The sequence below is a fragment of the Bubalus bubalis genome, chromosome 6 (assembly GCF_019923935.1).
Source record: "Bubalus bubalis isolate 160015118507 breed Murrah chromosome 6, NDDB_SH_1, whole genome shotgun sequence".
Lineage (NCBI taxonomy): Eukaryota > Metazoa > Chordata > Mammalia > Artiodactyla > Bovidae > Bubalus > Bubalus bubalis.
Window position 1 is genome coordinate 16,589,026 of NC_059162.1, and position 18,110 is coordinate 16,607,135.

Below are 18,110 nucleotides of genomic sequence, written 5' to 3' on the forward strand. Positions count from 1 at the left end.
TAGCCATCCTTATTTTTTTAAAAAGATACTTTTGTTGTGGCACAATGAGCGCTTCTCTGTCCAGGTGGTAGTGACCATGTTCCTAGTGAATTGTAACTCTTGGGACTTGAAGCAGTTTGTTCTGACTCTTCTTGTCCCAATGCAGAGGTGTGTGTGTTTGAGGAAGAGGGGTGACTGGAAGAGAAGTGCCTCCTGAATTTAACAGCTGTAATTTGTTAGATACTTTTTTTGAAACTGTTTCAAATCGTTCAGGATTGCCAAGAGTATGGGGTGGAGGGGAGGTGCTCTTAAGGAGAAGCAAAAGGCCGTGTCACAGAGCAAATTATATATTAGCTTTTCCTTTGAATCCACCCCCCATATTTTCTTTATTTCTTGTTGTTGTTTTATTTAGTATATTATAAACATGCAGTAGTCTCCCCCTGCCATCTGCTGCAGTTAGGGTTGTTCAAAGAGAAGGTCAAATAGTTCATGAAAGGGAAAAAAAAGATCTAAGCTTCCAGATATTGCAAGTGTTACAGTTTTGGAATTCAGTTGGCATGATTGTATCTTTCATTGGTCATTAAGAGCTCATTTAGAAATTATATTTCAACTTACCACTGTTCTTTTTTCTTAATTTCTCTTTATGTGCTTCTTAGATGTGTTACATATATATGAACAGCTCTTGTGTTAAATGGAAATGTGAAATAAAGTATATTAGTGAATAAAAGAATGTCCTACTGGGACTTCCCTGGTGGTCCAGTGGCTAAGGCTCCACACTAGCAATGCAGGGGGCCTTGGTTCTGTCACTGGTCAGGGAACTAGATCCTACATGCTGCAGTCAAGACCTGGTCCAGCCAGTCATTTTATGTAAGTTTATTTTTGCTCCTGCCTGACTATTTGGCATGATAGTGCTGATGTGCAGCAAGTATTTAAGGCGAGTTCAGAGTGAGAGAACTTTTGAACTAGTTTATCCTGTAATAGGGGCTCCTCAGGTGGGTCAGTGGATAAAGAATCCTCCTGCCATGCAGGAGACGCGGATTCAGTCCCTGAGTGGGGAAGGTCTTCTGGAGGAGGGCATGTCGACCCTCGTCCAGTATCCAGTATTCTTACCTGGGGACTCCCATGCACAGACGAGCCTAGGGGGCTGTAGTCCTTACGGTCGCAAAGAGTTGGACACAACATTCTATAATAAGGTTTGTCTTGTTGCAGTCTAGAGGAAACTGCTTAATTCAGTCTTTTTGATTCTTTTTAAAATTTTATTTATTTTTGGCTGTGCTGCGTCATTGTTGCTGCGCATGGGCTTTCTCTAGTTGCAGCAAGTGGGGGCTGCTTTCTAGTTGCAGTTTGTGGGCTTCTCATCTCGCTGACTTCTCTTCTGGAGCTCAGGCTCTAGAGTGTGCGGGCTTCATTAGTCGCAGTTGTGGGTTTAGTTGCACTGTGGCATGTGAAATCTTCCTGGACCAGGGAGCGAATCCATGTCCCCTGCATTGGCAGGTGGATTCTTTACCTCTGGACCACCAGACAGTTTGGAGTCTTTTTGATTCTTTGTATTATAGCTCATGAATTTGTGTTCTTGCCAAGTTTTCACAAGCAACAATATTTTAGTATACTGTGTGTATTTTTCTCTTTGATATGTAAGTTTTGGTGCAAGTGTTAGGAGGTGCATATGAATTTGTACTTTGAGGGTTGCTGATTGGGACTTAGCAGAGGGGCTGGCCTGCTTATTCCCTAGTCTGCCCTCAGTTATTTCCCCACCAAAAGTAGTTGAGGTCTACTCTTCCAAATGTCTATTTTGAATTAAGAGAGATTCCCCACCCCCGACCCCCGCTGTTAGTTGAATACTAGAAGACACACTAGCAACAGAGACCTGCCTAGCTCAAACATAGAGGCTAGAAAAAGATTCATTCAGAGTTGTGTGATTCCCTAGTTCTTAGAGGTAATAATTGCGTTTTTGAGTTAATATTATCTTCTTACACTATTACTTTGTAATCCTCTCCATGGGAACCAGCCATTTTACAGGTGTGTAAATATAATATTGTTTTAATTCTTTGTGATGCTTGCTTATTAGACTGATAGGCTTCATGGAATATCTTTTTGCAGTCTTTAACTTGTAACTTTTCTCTTTGTACTGGGAAGCAGATTAGTAGGGATAATGTTATGGTTAGATAGTTATATAATCAGTGTTCAGTTCAGTTCAGTTGCTCAGTCGTGTCCGACTCTTTGCGACCCCATGAATCGCAGCACGCCAGGCCTCCCTGTCCATCACCAACTCCTGGAGTTCACCCACACTCACGTCCATCGAGTCAGTGATGCCATCCAGCCATCTCATCCTCTGTTGTCCCCTTCTCCTCCTGCCCCCAATCCCTCCCAGCATCAGAGTCTTTTCCAATGAGTCAGCTCTTCGCATGAGGTGGCCAAAGTAATGGAGTTTCAGCTTTAGCAATCATTCTTCCAAAGAAATCCCAGGGCTGATCTCCTTCAAAATGGACTGGTTGGATCTCCTTGCAGTCCAAGGGACTCTAAAGAGTCTTCTCCAACACCACAGTTCGAAAGCATCAATTCTTTGGCACTCAGCCTTCTTCACAGTCCAACTCGCACATCCATACATGACCACAGGAAAAACCATAGCCTTGAGTAGACGGACCTTTGTTGGCAAAGTAATGTCTCTGCTTTTGAATATGCTATCTAGGTTGGTCATAACTTGCCTTCCAAGGAGTAAGCATCTTTTAATTTCATGACTGCAGTCACCATCTGCAGTGATTTTGGAGCCCCCAAAAATAAAGTCTGACACTGTTTCCCCATCTATTTCCCATGAAGTGATGGGACCAGATGCCATGATCTTTGTTTTCTGAATGTTGAGCTTTAAGCCAACTTTTTCACTCTCCACTTTCACTTTCATCAATAGGCTTTTGAGTTCCTCTTCACTTTCTGCCATGTGTCATCTGCATATCTGAGGTTATTGATATTTCTCCTGGCAATCTTGATTCCAGCTTGTGCTTCTTCCAGTCCAGCATTTCTCATGATGTACTCTGCATATAAGTTAAATAAGCAGGGTGACAATATACAGCCTTGACATACTCCTATAATCAGTGAGGCATAAGTTAACAGATTCTCTTAAAGGATAGATTTTTTTTCTTAATTCCCATAGGCCCTAGTTACTATTTAGGAGTGACTGAAGAGTAGTTTTGAAGAGTGTGTAAAATATGCCTTTTGACCACCTCTTGTCTTCTTCATTTTAACTTTTTTAATGTCTGTCAGCCTCTCTTTGGTATATATCAGAACTTTTAAACTGATTTACTATAATTCTTTATAATATATTTTTATAAAATATATTAGTATAAAATAATATATTTGGGCTAATTTATTATAAGATGACAGTGGGAGAGGGCTGCTTACCTCCTATTCATTAGTTTTGTTTTTAGGCAGGACATTGTAATCTGTCACATTTAAACATAGGAGTCTTTATGGCCCTTGGTGTATATTGTTAGACCTAACAGTGTATCATCTAAGACTAGGTCATGTAGGCTCTTCATTCAAGAATGTGAGCCAAGGTTTGTGTACTAAACTCAACAGGTAAACAATGACAGTGTGTCTGCTTTTATTTAGAATTACTGTCTTAACAGTTTGGAAAGATAGCATAGTTTGATGATTAGAAACATGGGCTTGCAGTGAGAGAGACCTCAAACACAGGTCTTAGCTATTTACAGACTAAGGCTTAGCTATTTACAGACTAAGACCTTGAAAAGTTACTTAGCTGTTTTTGTTTTCTCTTGTGTAAAAGGAGAATTACTTAAATTATTAAAGCCCTCCTTTAAAGGACTTAAATGAGAGAATGCATTGTAAAGCACTTAGCACTGGTGCTAAATCGTTTCAGTCGTGTCCGACTCTGTGCGACCCCATAGACGGCAGCCCACCAGGCTCCCCCGTCCCTGGGATTCTCCAGGCAAGAACACTGGAGTGGGTTGCCATTTCCTTCTCCAACGCAGGAAAGTGAAAAGTGAAACTGAAGTCGCTCAGTTGTGTAGCCTACCAGGCTCCTCCGTCCCTGGGATTCTCCATCAAGAACACTGGAGTGGGTTGCCATTTCCTTCTCCAATGCATGAAAGTGCTTAGCAAATAATAACTCAGTGAATGTTAGCAGCTGTTACTAATATTCCTTTCTATTGGTTTTGGGTATACTGTTTTCAATGTTCCTATTAGTTTCTTTAGCCAGTCAGTAACTATCTCTTTTTAAACTTTTGGCATCTTTTGTGTTACACTGGGTTGATTAACCTATATGTTGGAAGAGCCTAGATCAGAAGTCAGTCAGAAACTACAGCTACTGCCTGTTTTTATAAATCAGGTTTTATTAGAACACAGTTACACACTTCTGCTTACAGCAGCAGAGTTGAGAAGTTAGCCCACAGGGTCTAAAATATTTATTATCTGGCCCTTTACAGAAAAAGTTTTCAGACTTCTAGATCAAGAGTCTGTTGTTTTTGTTTTTTCCTGGAAAAGTGAGCCAGAAAGCAAGTTCTGGAAATCAAAAGGGAAGTAATTAAAATAGGCTAGAAGAATTAATCATCTTAGGTTTTTAGGAATGAGATTTTGTAGTGGGGGAATAGTGGGAAGAGGTCCATTGACGTAGCTGATATGAGTTAGGTGAAGGAAAGTACCATTTGGAGTTGGTTAAGCAATAACAGTACTTTCATGGTCTGTCAGGGCATTTCACAGTAGTGGGTAATAAGGGAAGTACAAAGAAAGAAGAGAGATTTGCTGCCAAGGAGTTTGCATTAAACCTGAAAAATAGTATGAATTGATAGGTTACCTATTAAAGTAATGGGTTAGTTAGAGTAGGCCAGGAGTTTTCAAAGTGTAGTCTACAGACTCCTGGAGATCCCTGAGACCCTCACAGGGAGTCTTATGATGAAAGCTGTTTCACAGTAATACAGAGGCATTATTTTGCCTTTTTCCCTTTGTTGAAATTTGCACTGATGATCCAGAAGCAGTGGTGAGTGAAACTGCTCTGATGCCTTAGTATGATGAATCAACACAGTGGCACTAAACTGTACTCTAGTAGTCATTCTTCATTACCATGCAGTTTATTTATTTATTTTTTTTGCTTCAAAATGACAATTTTTTATTGAGGTATAATGGATGTACAATATTGTAAGTTCTAGGTGTACAACAGAGTGATTCACAATTTTAAAGATTGTATTCCACTGATAGTTATAAAATATTGGCTATATTCCCTGTGATGTACAATATATCTTGTAGCTTATTTCATTTTTATTTTTATTTTTTTTTAGATTTAAAAAAAAAATTTTTTTTTATTTTTAAACATTACATAATCGTATTAGTTTTGCCAAATATCAAAATGAATCTGCCACAGGTATACATGTGTTCCCCATCCTGAACCCTCCTCCCTCCTCCCTCCCCATACCATCCCTGCCATGCAGTTTAAATTTGCAGATTTTTTAAAAAAAATCTTGTTTCACTTAAGAATGTTCTTGATAGCAATGTTCTTGAAGCAATAAAAATAAATTTTATTTAATCATGACTTTTCAGAACATGGGTTTCAAATATTTTGTGTGATAAAGTGAGAAATCCTTATAAAGCACTTTTGCTACATATTGAGGTACAGTGGTTACCTCAAGGAATAGTGCAATCAGGTTGCAAGCTACCTAGCTGCTTTCTTCATAGAACATTGTTTTTACTTGTTAATTGATCCAGGACTTCCCTGGTAGTCCAGTGGTGAAAGCGTCTCCCAATTCAGGAGGCACGGGTTCAATCTCTGCTTGGGGAATTAAGATTCCCCATGCCACATGGCATGGCCTAAAAAAGTTTTAAAAAAAGAAAAGAATAATCTGCGAACTATGCTCTTTAGATTTAGGTTTTTGGCAGACATATTCTTGAAATTTTTCAAGGAAAGCACCTAACTATATTTGTGCCTCATGATAAAATTCAAGTAAAAATTAAACCATGAGTTTGACAGTGTCTAGGACTTAAATACTTTTCTGATGAGAGTGGTTGTGGTATGGACAAATGTGATTGAAATATATATATATATATATATATATATATATAAATAAATAAAATAATGAACTGTATTGGCATTTGAAATTTACCTCTCGATGACCAGAATGACCTCTGCTGCTGCTAAGTCACTTCAGTCATGTCCGACTCTGTGCGACCCCATAGACCTCTAGTGGACCAGAATTTTTCAGATGATCAATGCATGATGTAAAAATACCCTGCTTGGGTAAAAGATCCATTCAGAGTATAAGACAGTGGATTTTAAGATAACAGTATGAAAAGTTTATTGATAAAATTTCAGATTTCACTTTGCAGCTAACCTTTAGAAACTGGTTGATTTTTTTTTTTTAATTGAAGTAAAATTCACTTAACTGAATTAACTATTTTAAGTTGTATAATTTGACGGTGTTTAGTGCATTCACAGTTCTGCAGCCACTACCTAAGTCAAATTCCAGAACATTTTCATCACTCCAAAAGGAAACTTGTGCCCATTAAGCATTTGCTTCGCATTAGTATTAGTATAATGTTTTTGAGATTCATCCATGTTGTAGCAGGTATCAGTATTTTATTCCTTTTAATGCCTGAATAATATCCACTGGAAATATACCACGTTTTGGTTATCCATTTGTCAGTTCACAATTGGGATTATTTGCACCTTTTTAGCTATTGTGAATAATGCTGTTGTGAACATTTTGTGCTAGTTTTTGTTTGAATACCTGTTTTCAGTTCTTTACCTGTGAATGGAATTCCTGGGACAAATGTAATTCTGTATTTGATAATCCTAACTTTTTGAGGAACTGCTAAACCATTTTCCAAAACAGATGTCCCACTTTATATTCCTGCCAGCAGTATACTAGGATTACACTTTCTCCACATTCTCACTAACACTTACTTTCAACTTTCTGATTATAGTCATCCAAATGTAATGTAATGTTAGTCACTCAGTAGTGTCCGACTCTTTGCGACCCCATGAACTGTAGCTGGCCAGGCTCCTCTGTCCATGGAATTCTCCAGGCAAGAATGCTGGAGTGGGTGGCCGTATCCTTCTCCAATAGTCATTCTAGTAGGTATGAATTGGTATCTCACTGTGGTCTTGGTTTTCATTTCTCTAATGACTAATGATGTTGAGCATCTTTTCATGTACTTTTTGACCATTAATGTATCTTTTAGATAAATTTCTATTCAAGTCCTTTGGCCATGTGTATTGAGCTTTGACTATATCAAAAATGAAGATATCCACAATTCTGACCAATTAAAAAAGAGTATTAGAGTACCACTCATCAGTATGAGGCGGAGAAGGCGATGGCACCCCGCTCCAGTACTCTTGCCTGGAAAATCCCATGGATGGAGGAGACTGGTGGGCTGCATTCCATGGGGTCTCGAAGAGTCGGACACGACTGAGCGGACTTCACTTCCACTTTTCACTTTCATGCATTGGAGAAGGAAATGGCAACCCACTCCAGTGTTCTTGCTTGGAGAATCCCAGGGACAGGGAAGCCTGGTAGGCTGCCGTCTATGGGGTCGCACAGAGTCGGACACAACTGAAGTGACTTAGCAGCAGTAGCAGCATCAATATGAGGTCGCTCAGACTGTAAAGAATCTGCCACGCAGGAGACTTGGGTTTGAACCCTGGGTCAGGAAGATCCCCTGGAGAAGGGAATGGCAACCCACTCCAGTTTTCTTGCCTGGAGAATTCCCTGGACAGAGGAGCCTGGTTGGCTACAGTCCATGGGGTCCCAAAGAGTTGGACACAACTGGGTGACTAACACACACACACATCAGTATGAACTCATATGAGTTTTAATCTGTATACATACATATGCACATATATACAGATAAATATAGAAAAAGATGCAGAGGTGTGTTTATGTGTGCGTGTGTCTACTTCCTTGGTTACCATAGCAGTGAGCACATTTGACATCAGTTCTTGGTTTCTAGATGCCCGTCTGAAATAAAAGGAACCAGAACTCCTTGGAGAAATGACTAAGGAAGAGAAAAAATTCACATGAGTCTGAAACAGCATGTGGTACCAGAAAGTAATGAAATGCTTTAAAAAAAAAAAATGGGGAGCCAACATGAAGGAACTGCCAGTGACCAAATCTGGGGGCAATTTGAAGAATAAAATAAATAAAGATAATAATGGATTATAAACCATGGAATAAGATAAATGTGCACAAGTCCATATTGTGGTAAATAAATATTTGAATAAATGGGGAAATGAGGACAGCTATTTATTACAGTAAAAATTCAGATTAACATACAAGTATTTTGGAAACATCTGGCAAGTACTACAGTAATAATTGTTGCAAGCAGGTATTATCTATAGATATTAAAATTAGTGGGTGGAAATTTGATGTAAAATGGAATTTAATGTAACCCCTGGTATCTCCCATGATAACTTTTCAGTGGAGAGGCCTGGCAGACACCACCTCAGTCAAGTGATTGAAGTTAACAACACCCATAGTTCAATGTATCAACACCACATATTTCCTGATATACTGAAAAGGGCACACCATCACTTTTGTGACATTGCCAAAAATGCCAAAAAAAAACATTACACAAATCCAAAGTGAAAGACATTTTACAAAAGAACTGGCTAGTACTCTTCAAAATATGAAAGTAAAGAAAGACTAATAAAGGACTTACCTGGTCCAGTGGTTAAGAATCCACCTTGTAATGCAGGGGACGTGGGTTTGATCCCTGGCCAGGAAACTAAGATCCCATGTGGCTTGGAGCAACTAAGCCCTCATGCCTCAGCTAGAGAGCCTGTGTGCCACAATAGAGAATCCATAGACCACAGTGAAAGATCCCACATGACGCAACAAAGATCCCATGTGCTGCAACTAAGACACTGATGGAGACAAATAAACATTATTTAAGAAAAAAATATTAGTGAACTGTCACAGGCTGGAGGAGACCAAAGAGAGATGACAACTAAATACTGTTTGGCATTGTGGATTGTATCTTGGATCTGAAAAGGCTATGAGTAGGAAAACTGATGAAATTTGCATAAGGCCTGTAGAGTAGTTAATAGTATTGTATCAACACTTCATTTCCTGGTTTCAGAATGTTATACTATGGTTATAAAAGATGTTGGCACTGCAGTTATACTTTATTAAAATTTAACTAATTTAAAAATATTTCAATTTTAATAATAATTTTTTTAAAGATATGAACATTAGGGAGAACAGAATGAAGAGTGTATCAGATCAGATCAGATCAATCGTTCAGTCGTGTCTGACTCTTTGTGACCCCATGAATCGCAGCACGCCAGAGTTGACTCATTGGAAGAGTGTATAGGACTTCTCAAAACTATTGTTGCAACTTTTCTCTAAGTTTAAAATCATTTCAGAGCTAAAAAAGTTTTTTAAATAATGAATTCATTAAAGGCTTTAAAAAAAAATACCCTTCCTTTTCTAACTATGTATCTGTTTAAGACCAGATTTTTTTCTCCATATACTTCAGGTAAAACAACATATCACAGCAGATTGAATGCAACAACAGCTATGGGAATCCAGCTGTCTTTTAAGCCAGACAGGAACAACATTTGCAAAATTGTATAATAATGCCACTGCTGCTGCTGCTGCTAAGTCGCTTCAGTCGTGTCCGACTCTGTGCGACTCCATAGACGGCAGCCCACCAGGCTGCCCCGTCCCTGGGATTCTCCAGGCAAGAACACTGGAGTGGGTTGCCAATGCCACTAGTATCACTAAATTGTTCTTTTTTGGGAGAAATAGTTATTTTGTAATAAAGGATATATTATTTATATTAATATGGAATGTGGGCTTATTTTTTAATGAATTGATACTTTTAAAATTGTTTCAATTTCTAATATGATAACTATTGATATTATAGCCTACAAGCAAACTCTTTTTGGAGTTTTAATTTTTAGGAGTGTCCTCTTTCATATGTATATATATTAATTTATTTGGCTGCACCAGGCCTTAGTTGCCGCATGCAGGATCTTGGATCCTCATTGTGACATATGGGACCTCCAGTTGCAACATGAAGACTCTTTTAGTTATGGCATGTAGGATCTAGTTCCCTGACCAGGGATCAAACACAGGCATTGGGAACATTAAGTCATAGCCACTGGACTACCGGGGAAGTCCCTAGGAGTGTCCTCTTAAAGGGATCCTGAGACCAAAAAGTTTTAAAAACTGGAAGAATATGGCTAACAGTTGCAACAAAGATAAAAAGGCAAGAGCTCAAAAAAAATAGAAAGTATTTTTTACCATTGGAAACAAACTGTAATTTTGTAATTACACTTTGTAAAACACTTTGTAATTACCCAAAGTGATTGCGTCCTGATACTCTGTTTCATGTGGTAATTCAGGAACTCAGGTTCTTTTATATTGATTACCTGCTGATCTCTAGAACAATGATTCTCATACTGTAGTGTGCATCAGAGTTACCTGGAAGACTTGTTAAAGCATAAAAGAAAGTTCCTAGTCCCTATCATCAGAATTTCTGATTCATGGATATGGAATGGGGCTCCAGAGTTTGTATATCCAACAAATTCCCAAGAAATGTTGATACCACTAGCAGGAGGATCAATTTCTAGGGTATTGTCCTTGTCTGCAGGCTTGAAACTGTGTGGCAGCCAATAGGAATGGGAAAAAACATGAAAGAGTTTGCCTACTTTTTATAGTTATTAGGCTGAAAGTAGCACATATCACTTTCTCTGTATTGCATTGGCAAGAATTTAGCCTTAACAGTCACCATGGAACCTAGGAAATATAGTGAGCTGAACATCTAGGGTAGCCAGTATTTCCATTACTGTGGAAGGAGGAGGGGGAATCAGTTTTGATGGGCAGTGAGCCACAGTATCAGGACATTGGAAGAATAAGTACTTGGATAGGATTAATTAACTCAGGAATATGTTTTATCAGATAAAGAAAAGGAATTTATACTTAGAAGTGTGTGAGGGGAAGGACTAGGAGAGTAGTATATGCATATGTAAAAGTGAGGCTGTCTTTTGGAAGATTGGGGCAGAGTAACTTGGTTAGGTGGGCAGAGTAGAGGGGGCCAGGTAGTTAAGTAATAGTGGAAAGTATTATATTCAAGAAGGCTTATCAGATTTAATAGAAAATAAATTGAAACAGCAGGAAGCCAGCTGAGAAGCTGTTCTTTTCTGCTGTAAGGTTCATAAAGCGAAAGCGAAAGCCGCTTAGTCGTGTCTGACTCTTTGTGACCCTATGGACTATACAGTCTATGGAATTCTCCAGGTCAGAGAACTGGAGTGGGTAGCCTTTCCCTTCTCCAGAGGATCTTCCCAACCCAGGGATCGAACCCAGGTCTCCCGCATGGCAGGCGGATTCTTTACCAGCTGAACCATAAGGGAAGCCCTTAAGGGTCTTAAGGTTCTTCTTTATTGAAGATGCCCTGTGTTGATATTTTCCCATTCTAAAATCATAGTCACAAAAATCATTTTAGGAGCTCTTGGTGCCCTGGTGTTGATTACCCGTGTATGTGTATCTGATCCATAACCTTCTCTAATATGACCCAAGGAGGTGAATGAAAATGAAAAATGCAAAGCCAAAACTGCACTGACTATCCAGAATGAGGGTGGGTGGGATATTGTACAGGGGTTGAGGCTTCTTGCTCTAGAAATGGGAAGATGTTTATACAGAGAATAATCATCAGAAGTCTTCCAACTAGTAAGAAGGCTGAATAATCCTGAAATAGTAGAAATGAATCAGTTCTGCTTAAGTTAGAACTGTATAGTTTGCTCAGTCTCATCTGCTCCCTCTTCCCCTACCAAAACATCATGTAAATGAAGGGTCCAGTTATTCATTTAACAGATAATCATTGAGTGGTTTTGTTTAGTTTTGTCTTTTACATTCCAGGAAGTTATCTCAAAAATGAGGATAATAGCAGTGAACAAAGTAGACAGATCCCTCATTCCATGGTGTTTATAATTTAATGGAGGAAGGAGAAAAGCAAAAATAAGCAAATGCATGCTGTATCAGAAAAATCAAGATTTAGGTGAAAGGGTTAATGTGCCTTGGTTTCAGTGTAGATCCATTTAAGTACGACCCAGTGAGTACAGGTTTCTCATTGCAGTGGCTTTCCTTGTGGCGGGGCACAGGCTCGCGGACATGTGAGTTGAAGTAGTTGCCTCTCACAGGTTCAGTAGTTGCGCTTCCCATGCTCTAGAGCGCAGGCTTAATAATAGTTGCGGCACACTGGCTTATGCACGTGGATCTTCCTGAACCGGGGATCAAACCTGTGTCTCCTGCGTTGGCAGGTGGATTCTTTACCACCGAGCCACCAGGGAAACCCAAGACAGATTCTGATGGTGTCATATATGTGATTTTTGCATCTTTCATTTGGAGAGTAAGTCTTGACTCAGCAGAAAGTTGATAAAAGTGAATTATGGTTTCTTTGGATCTCAGCTTCTTTCTTTGCAGGCTTGGGGCTTTGTAATAGCTTTAATGATATTTGTGACAGTCCCTGGAAAAACCCAAATGAACATTTTGGTCAACGCACTAGTAATCTGGCAGTGTCTTCTGTAGTTGGGTCATGTTAATTTCTAACCTATGACTGATAATATTGCTAGATATATTGTAGATATATTGTAGTATAAGCTATGCTGTGTTCTGTGTCCTATGCAGAGATCAGGTGGTCTCTCTTGGTTCCCTGTTATCTAAACCTCCTTTTAATGAGAAATAGTTAATAGAGGGGACTACCCTAGTGGTCCAGTGGCTTAGAATCTGCACTCCCAATGCAGGGGGCCTGGGTTAAATCCCTAGTCAGGTAACTAGATCCCATATGCTACAACTAAGACCCGCTACAGACAAATGAATAAAAATAAATATTTAAAGAAAAAAAGAAGAAATAGTTAATAGGCCTTAGATATTCACATTGATGCCTACTCTTCTTAAGCCCTCATCCACAACCTTTTCTATTCCATCAAGTGATGAATACCAGAGATTGTTATCTCCAGGATTATATGGAAGTGTCCAAGATGATCCAGTAAAATGGTACATTAGAAGATAGCTTCACTCTTTGTCGCATCTAACATACACTATAGCCATTTTGTCTTTCCTTAGGGGTTTTACCCCCATTTGAGGAATTTGTTTTGCAGTTTGGTTTGTATATGTTTAAGTTCCTTTAGGAAACTGAGGTAGAGAGCTTCCATCCTAGGAAAGTGTCAAGTTAGTTGCTGGAAATGATTGGCTGTAGGAAGCATTAGATAGCTTGGAAGGAGCTTGGCTATCTGGTGTGCATCAGGGTAGTTTGGAGATGTGCAGTACAGAACCATTGCTCTGTGATCTTTGGCACGACCTAGAAATGCAATTTCTGGTTTGGTGGAAGTCAAATTGCAGTTCATTCAGCTCACATTTGCAAGTAGTAGGCATGAGCCTATTAATCTCTGAAGCCCCATTGAGGTAGAATTAATTGTATGGTTATGTTTGCCCCTTTAAAGTACAAGAATTTTCATTAAGAGAAACTTGTTAAACTTACTCTTTGTGGAATAAATATCTGGCTAGGTTACTACTTATAACCTTCTCCCTTCTCTGTTATGACTAATTTAGTATACAGAACTGTGAATATCCTTGAGGGATATTCTGGAGAAATTTTTGTGAAGCCAAAAACATTTGTGAGACTCTCCTAGGGCTTACAGATCACTGCCATTGCCCTTTCATGACTGCCCCCCAGCTCTTAATTTCCTCAAAGCGCAAAAAAGTGGTTACCCTCACAGGCCACTGAATTAAATAAAATCTCTCTGGTTTTACTACTCTGATTATGAGAGTGTGTATATGGTAAATAATTTTTGTGTGTGCGCTACTGTTCTCATATGTTGTGCCTATAGCAGAGTTTTAATAAAGCATTCGGACAGTAATTGAAGTTGATTTGGCAAAAACAGAACTATGTTCAGCAACATGGAACTGAATTTTATTCTTCATACAAAGTTAAAAGCACATTGTAGTTCCATCCTGACCACTTTCCCAGTCCCCATCTCTTCAAGAGAGAGAGAAGCTTCATCTAAATTATTTAATCTGATTGATGATTGTCATTTATAATTTATTGCTACTTCTGTCTCGTGTATTCCTTTGGAAAAGGTATATGGATTCATTACATATTCTAATGTATCGTCTATATGTTATAAAATAAAATCAAGCATGTATCTGCTGATACTTTTTAAGTTGACCTGTCTTTATACTTAGAAATGTTTCTTACTAGTAGGCTTACCTGGTGTCTCAGATGGTAAAGAATCCGCCTGCAATGCAGGAGACCTATGTTCGATTCCTGGGTTGGGAAGATCCCCTGGAGAAGGAAATGACAACCCACCCCAGTATTCTTTTTTTTTTTTAAAGCTGAGAAATTAAAAAGACATATTTATTAATTAAACTATTTAAAAATAAGAAGAACAAAGCGATTACATGTTAACATAAAAACATTTTAAATAGCTATATTTTCCAGAATACACACATACAAGAAAAGGAATGAAATTAGTTATGGCTTACTTAAACTTCCCTTTCATTGTTGATGTTTTTCAGTTGCTAAGTCCTGTCTAACTCTTTGCTTCTCCATGGAAGCACACCAAGCTTCTCTGTCCTCCGCTATCTCCTGGCTACCTGCTACCTGCTAAGTCACTTCAGTCGTGTCCAACTCTGTGCAACCCCATAGACGGCAGCCCACCAGCTCCCCCATCTCTGGGATTCTCTAGGCAAGAATACTGGAGTGGGTTGCCATTTCCTTCTCCAATGCATGAAAATGAAAAGTCAAAGTGAAGTTGCTCAGTCGTATCCGACTCTTAGCGACCCCATGTACTGCAGCCTACCAGTCTCTTCCATCCATGGAATTTTCCAGGCAAGAGTACTGGAGTGGGGTGCCATTGCCTTCTCCGCACCCCAGTATTCTTGCCTGGAGAATTCCATGGATTGCAGAGAGTTGGACACAACTGAGCGACTATCACTCACACTCACCTATGGCAGACAGTAATTGAATAAGTCTTTACTGATAGAATGTTACAAGTGACCACCATCAATTAAAAAAAAAAATTGACATGAGAGTTGAAAACCCACTTCCTTGGTGTAGTGATAGGTTTTAATCATGGCTCTCCTATATATTTGTAGGGTCTTCCCAGGTGGCTCAGTGGTAAAGAATCCACCTGCTAATGCAGGAGATGCAGGTTCAATCTGTGGGTCAGGAAGATTCCCTGAAGGAGGAAATGGCAACCCACTCCAATATTCTTGCCTGGAAAATTCCTTGGACAGAGGAGCCTGGTGGGCTATGGTCCATGGGGTCGCAGAGTCAGACACGACTGAGCATGCGCACACGCTCCTCCTGTGTATTATATGACTTTAGACAAGTATATTTAGCCTTTCTAAGTCTCAATTACTTCATTCATAGGCTGGAGATAATATGGAATTCATAGGAGTGTTTTGAGAGTTAAATGAAGTGTTGTTTCTGTGGTTCTTAGCCCACAGTTTTGATATTTAGCCTCACTCAAATGTTATTCACCTTTCTATGTCCCCTGCTCCTTTTTCCCCGATACACACCATGTTACTTTGCTTCCTATTGAAGTGCACTTCCCCCCAACTGTTTTCAAATTTGTGTGGTGAATATATCACTTGAAAAAACCATTTATCTGAGAAGAGGCTCTCCTGAGTAGTGTGTATGAAACGTACCTAAGAGATCATGTTTTTCAGAGTAGTGTGAAAAGTCGCAACCATTTAAAACTCCTCTTTCCTACCACCTGTTGTTATTGGTGCCCTCGAATAAAATGGAAATTTTTTTTTTTGTTTTCTTCTTTTAACTATTATTTAAATATTGTTTTAAGTATAACATTCCTAAAGAAAGCCTACATTTTCTCTACTTTGCCCAAAGAAGAATGGAATATAATAGATAAGTTCTGAAGGAGATTGGAAAAACGTGGTTAAAGCCTTGTTCAGTTGCTTAGTTGTGTCTGACTCTTTGCAACCCCATGGACTACACAGCACACCAGGCTTCCCTGTCTTTCACTATCTCCTGGTGTTTGCTCAAATTCATGTCCATTGAGTCGATGATGCTGTCCAGCCATCTCATCCTCTGTCACCCCCTTCTCCTCCTGCCCTCAATCTTTGCCAGCATCAGGGTCTTTTCCAAGGAGTCGGTTCTTCACTTAAAATGGCCAAAGTATTGGAGCTTCAGCTTCAGCATCAGTCCTTCCAGTGAATATTCAGGGTTGATTTCCTTGCTGGTTTGCTCTCTTTGCTGTCCAAGGGACTCTCAAGAGTCTTCTCCAGCACCACAGTCTGAAAGCATCAGTTCTTTAGCACTCAACCTTCCTTATGGTTCAACTCTCACATCCATACATGACTACTGGAAAAACCATAGCATTAAGTATACGGACCTTTGTCAGCAAAGTGATGTTTCTGCTTTTGAATACACTATCTAGATTTGTCATAGCTTTTCTTCCAAGGAGCAAGTGTCTTTTAATTGTGTGGCAGCAGTCATTTTCCCCAATGATTTTGGAGCCCCAAAAGATAAATTCTGTCACTGTTGCCATTTGTCCCCATCTGTTTGCCATGAAGTGATGGGACCAGATGTCATGATCTTAGTTTTTTGAATGTTGAGTTTTAAGCCAGCTGTTTCACTCTCCTCTTTCACCTTCATTAAGAGGCTCTTTAGTTCCTCTTTGCTTTCTGCCATTGGGGTAGTGTCATCTCCATATCTGAGGTTATTGATATTTTTCCCAGCAATCTTGATTACAGCTTGAGATTTGTCCAACCCAGCATTTCACATGATGTATGTACTCTTCATGTAGTTAAATAAGCAGGTGACAATATACAGCCTTGACATACTTCTTTCCCAGTTTTGAACCAGTCCACTGTTCCATGTCCGGTTCTACCTGTTGCTTCTTGACTTGCATATAGGTTTCTCAGGAGGCAGGTATTCCCATCTCTTCAAGAATTTCCCATTCTATTCCTTTATTTAATTATATATTCCCTAGGTTACTTACTTGCCTGTTTCTATTATGAAAGTTTAGAACAATAATTCTTAAACTATATGGAGTGCTTAATAACCACCAGGAAAACATGATAAAATGTAGATTTCTTGGCTCCTCACCGAGAAATTCCAGTTCATTACTTTGAAATGGGCTTGGGAGGATTTATTTTAAACACGTATCTAAAGTAATTCTGCTACAGGATCTAAAATGATACCTAGCAAAACATGGATATAAAGTAAAAGGAAAATGACAAAGTTAAAGTTATTGAGTTCCATCCATGAGTGACATATTGATCTACATTCCCCTTTATAGTGATACTTCTCCAAACCATCTGTGATGAAGGACCAACTTTTTGTTTGGTTTTCTAATATAGATAGCATAGACCAATACTTTTGTAAATATAATGAGATGAATTACTGGAAAAGAGATATCCAAATTCAAGCCCAGTATTTTTTTTGTTAGATTCAACAGGCATAAAATTACTCTGTCAAATTAAAATACAAATTTCTAAATGCTTACTCTGAATTTCTATGCTTATCTTGTTGCAGAGCGGTAATAAACAGTTCATGGACCAGCACCAGTCTGTGGACCACAGTTTGAGTAGCATTGCTCTTCAGAAAGTGAAGATGAGTTTGTGTTGAAACTGGCAAGCTAGAAACCTAGTCTCTTCTACAAATCCCAGGAAGCCTGATTTCTTCATCTATAAAACTGAGACAGTTTTACTACTCTGCCTGTCTTACAGAGATGTTGTCCTCATATAAAATGTAATGCGTGTAAGAGTACATTGCAGACTAAAAAAACTAATGTAAGTTATATTTATCATCAGAAGCATTTATTAAACATATTATTATTGTATAGGGACTGTGTTTGCAACTAGGGAAATAGAGATATGGTAAGGAGCTTACTGTTCAGTTATATCATTGCCCCATAAGGATGGCAGTATCCTGAGCTAATTAAATTCCAGCTTCATAAACATTTTCCTAGACTTGTACAGGCTTTTTCTGAACTCCAGTAGCTTTTTAATATTTTTTAAACATGTAACTTTGGAATGTTTCTTTGTAATACCTGAAATAAGAATTTTTGAAAGTATAACATATTTCTCTAATAGATTGAAAAGATTTTGGTGGCAGGCCCTCTTTTGAGTTGAAGTTTCTTTTCCTCTTCTTGTATCTAC

General features: G+C 38.9%; 1 protein-coding gene across 4 annotated transcripts in view; it reads left to right on the plus strand.

Annotated features, from left to right (window-relative positions):
* Positions 1-18,110, plus strand: part of GATAD2B (GATA zinc finger domain containing 2B) — an 82,287-nt gene that overhangs the window by 29,105 nt on the left and 35,072 nt on the right. For 2 of the 4 annotated variants that reach the window (XM_025287795.3, XM_025287794.3), the window contains exon 2: positions 17,485-17,741. The exons of the other annotated variants lie outside the window; for them this stretch is intronic. In XM_025287795.3, the coding sequence (XP_025143580.1) occupies positions 17,704-17,741 (38 nt within the window). In that variant the 5' untranslated portion in view covers positions 17,485-17,703. The remainder of the gene's footprint in view (positions 1-17,484; positions 17,742-18,110) is intronic. 4 annotated transcript variants of the gene reach the window in all.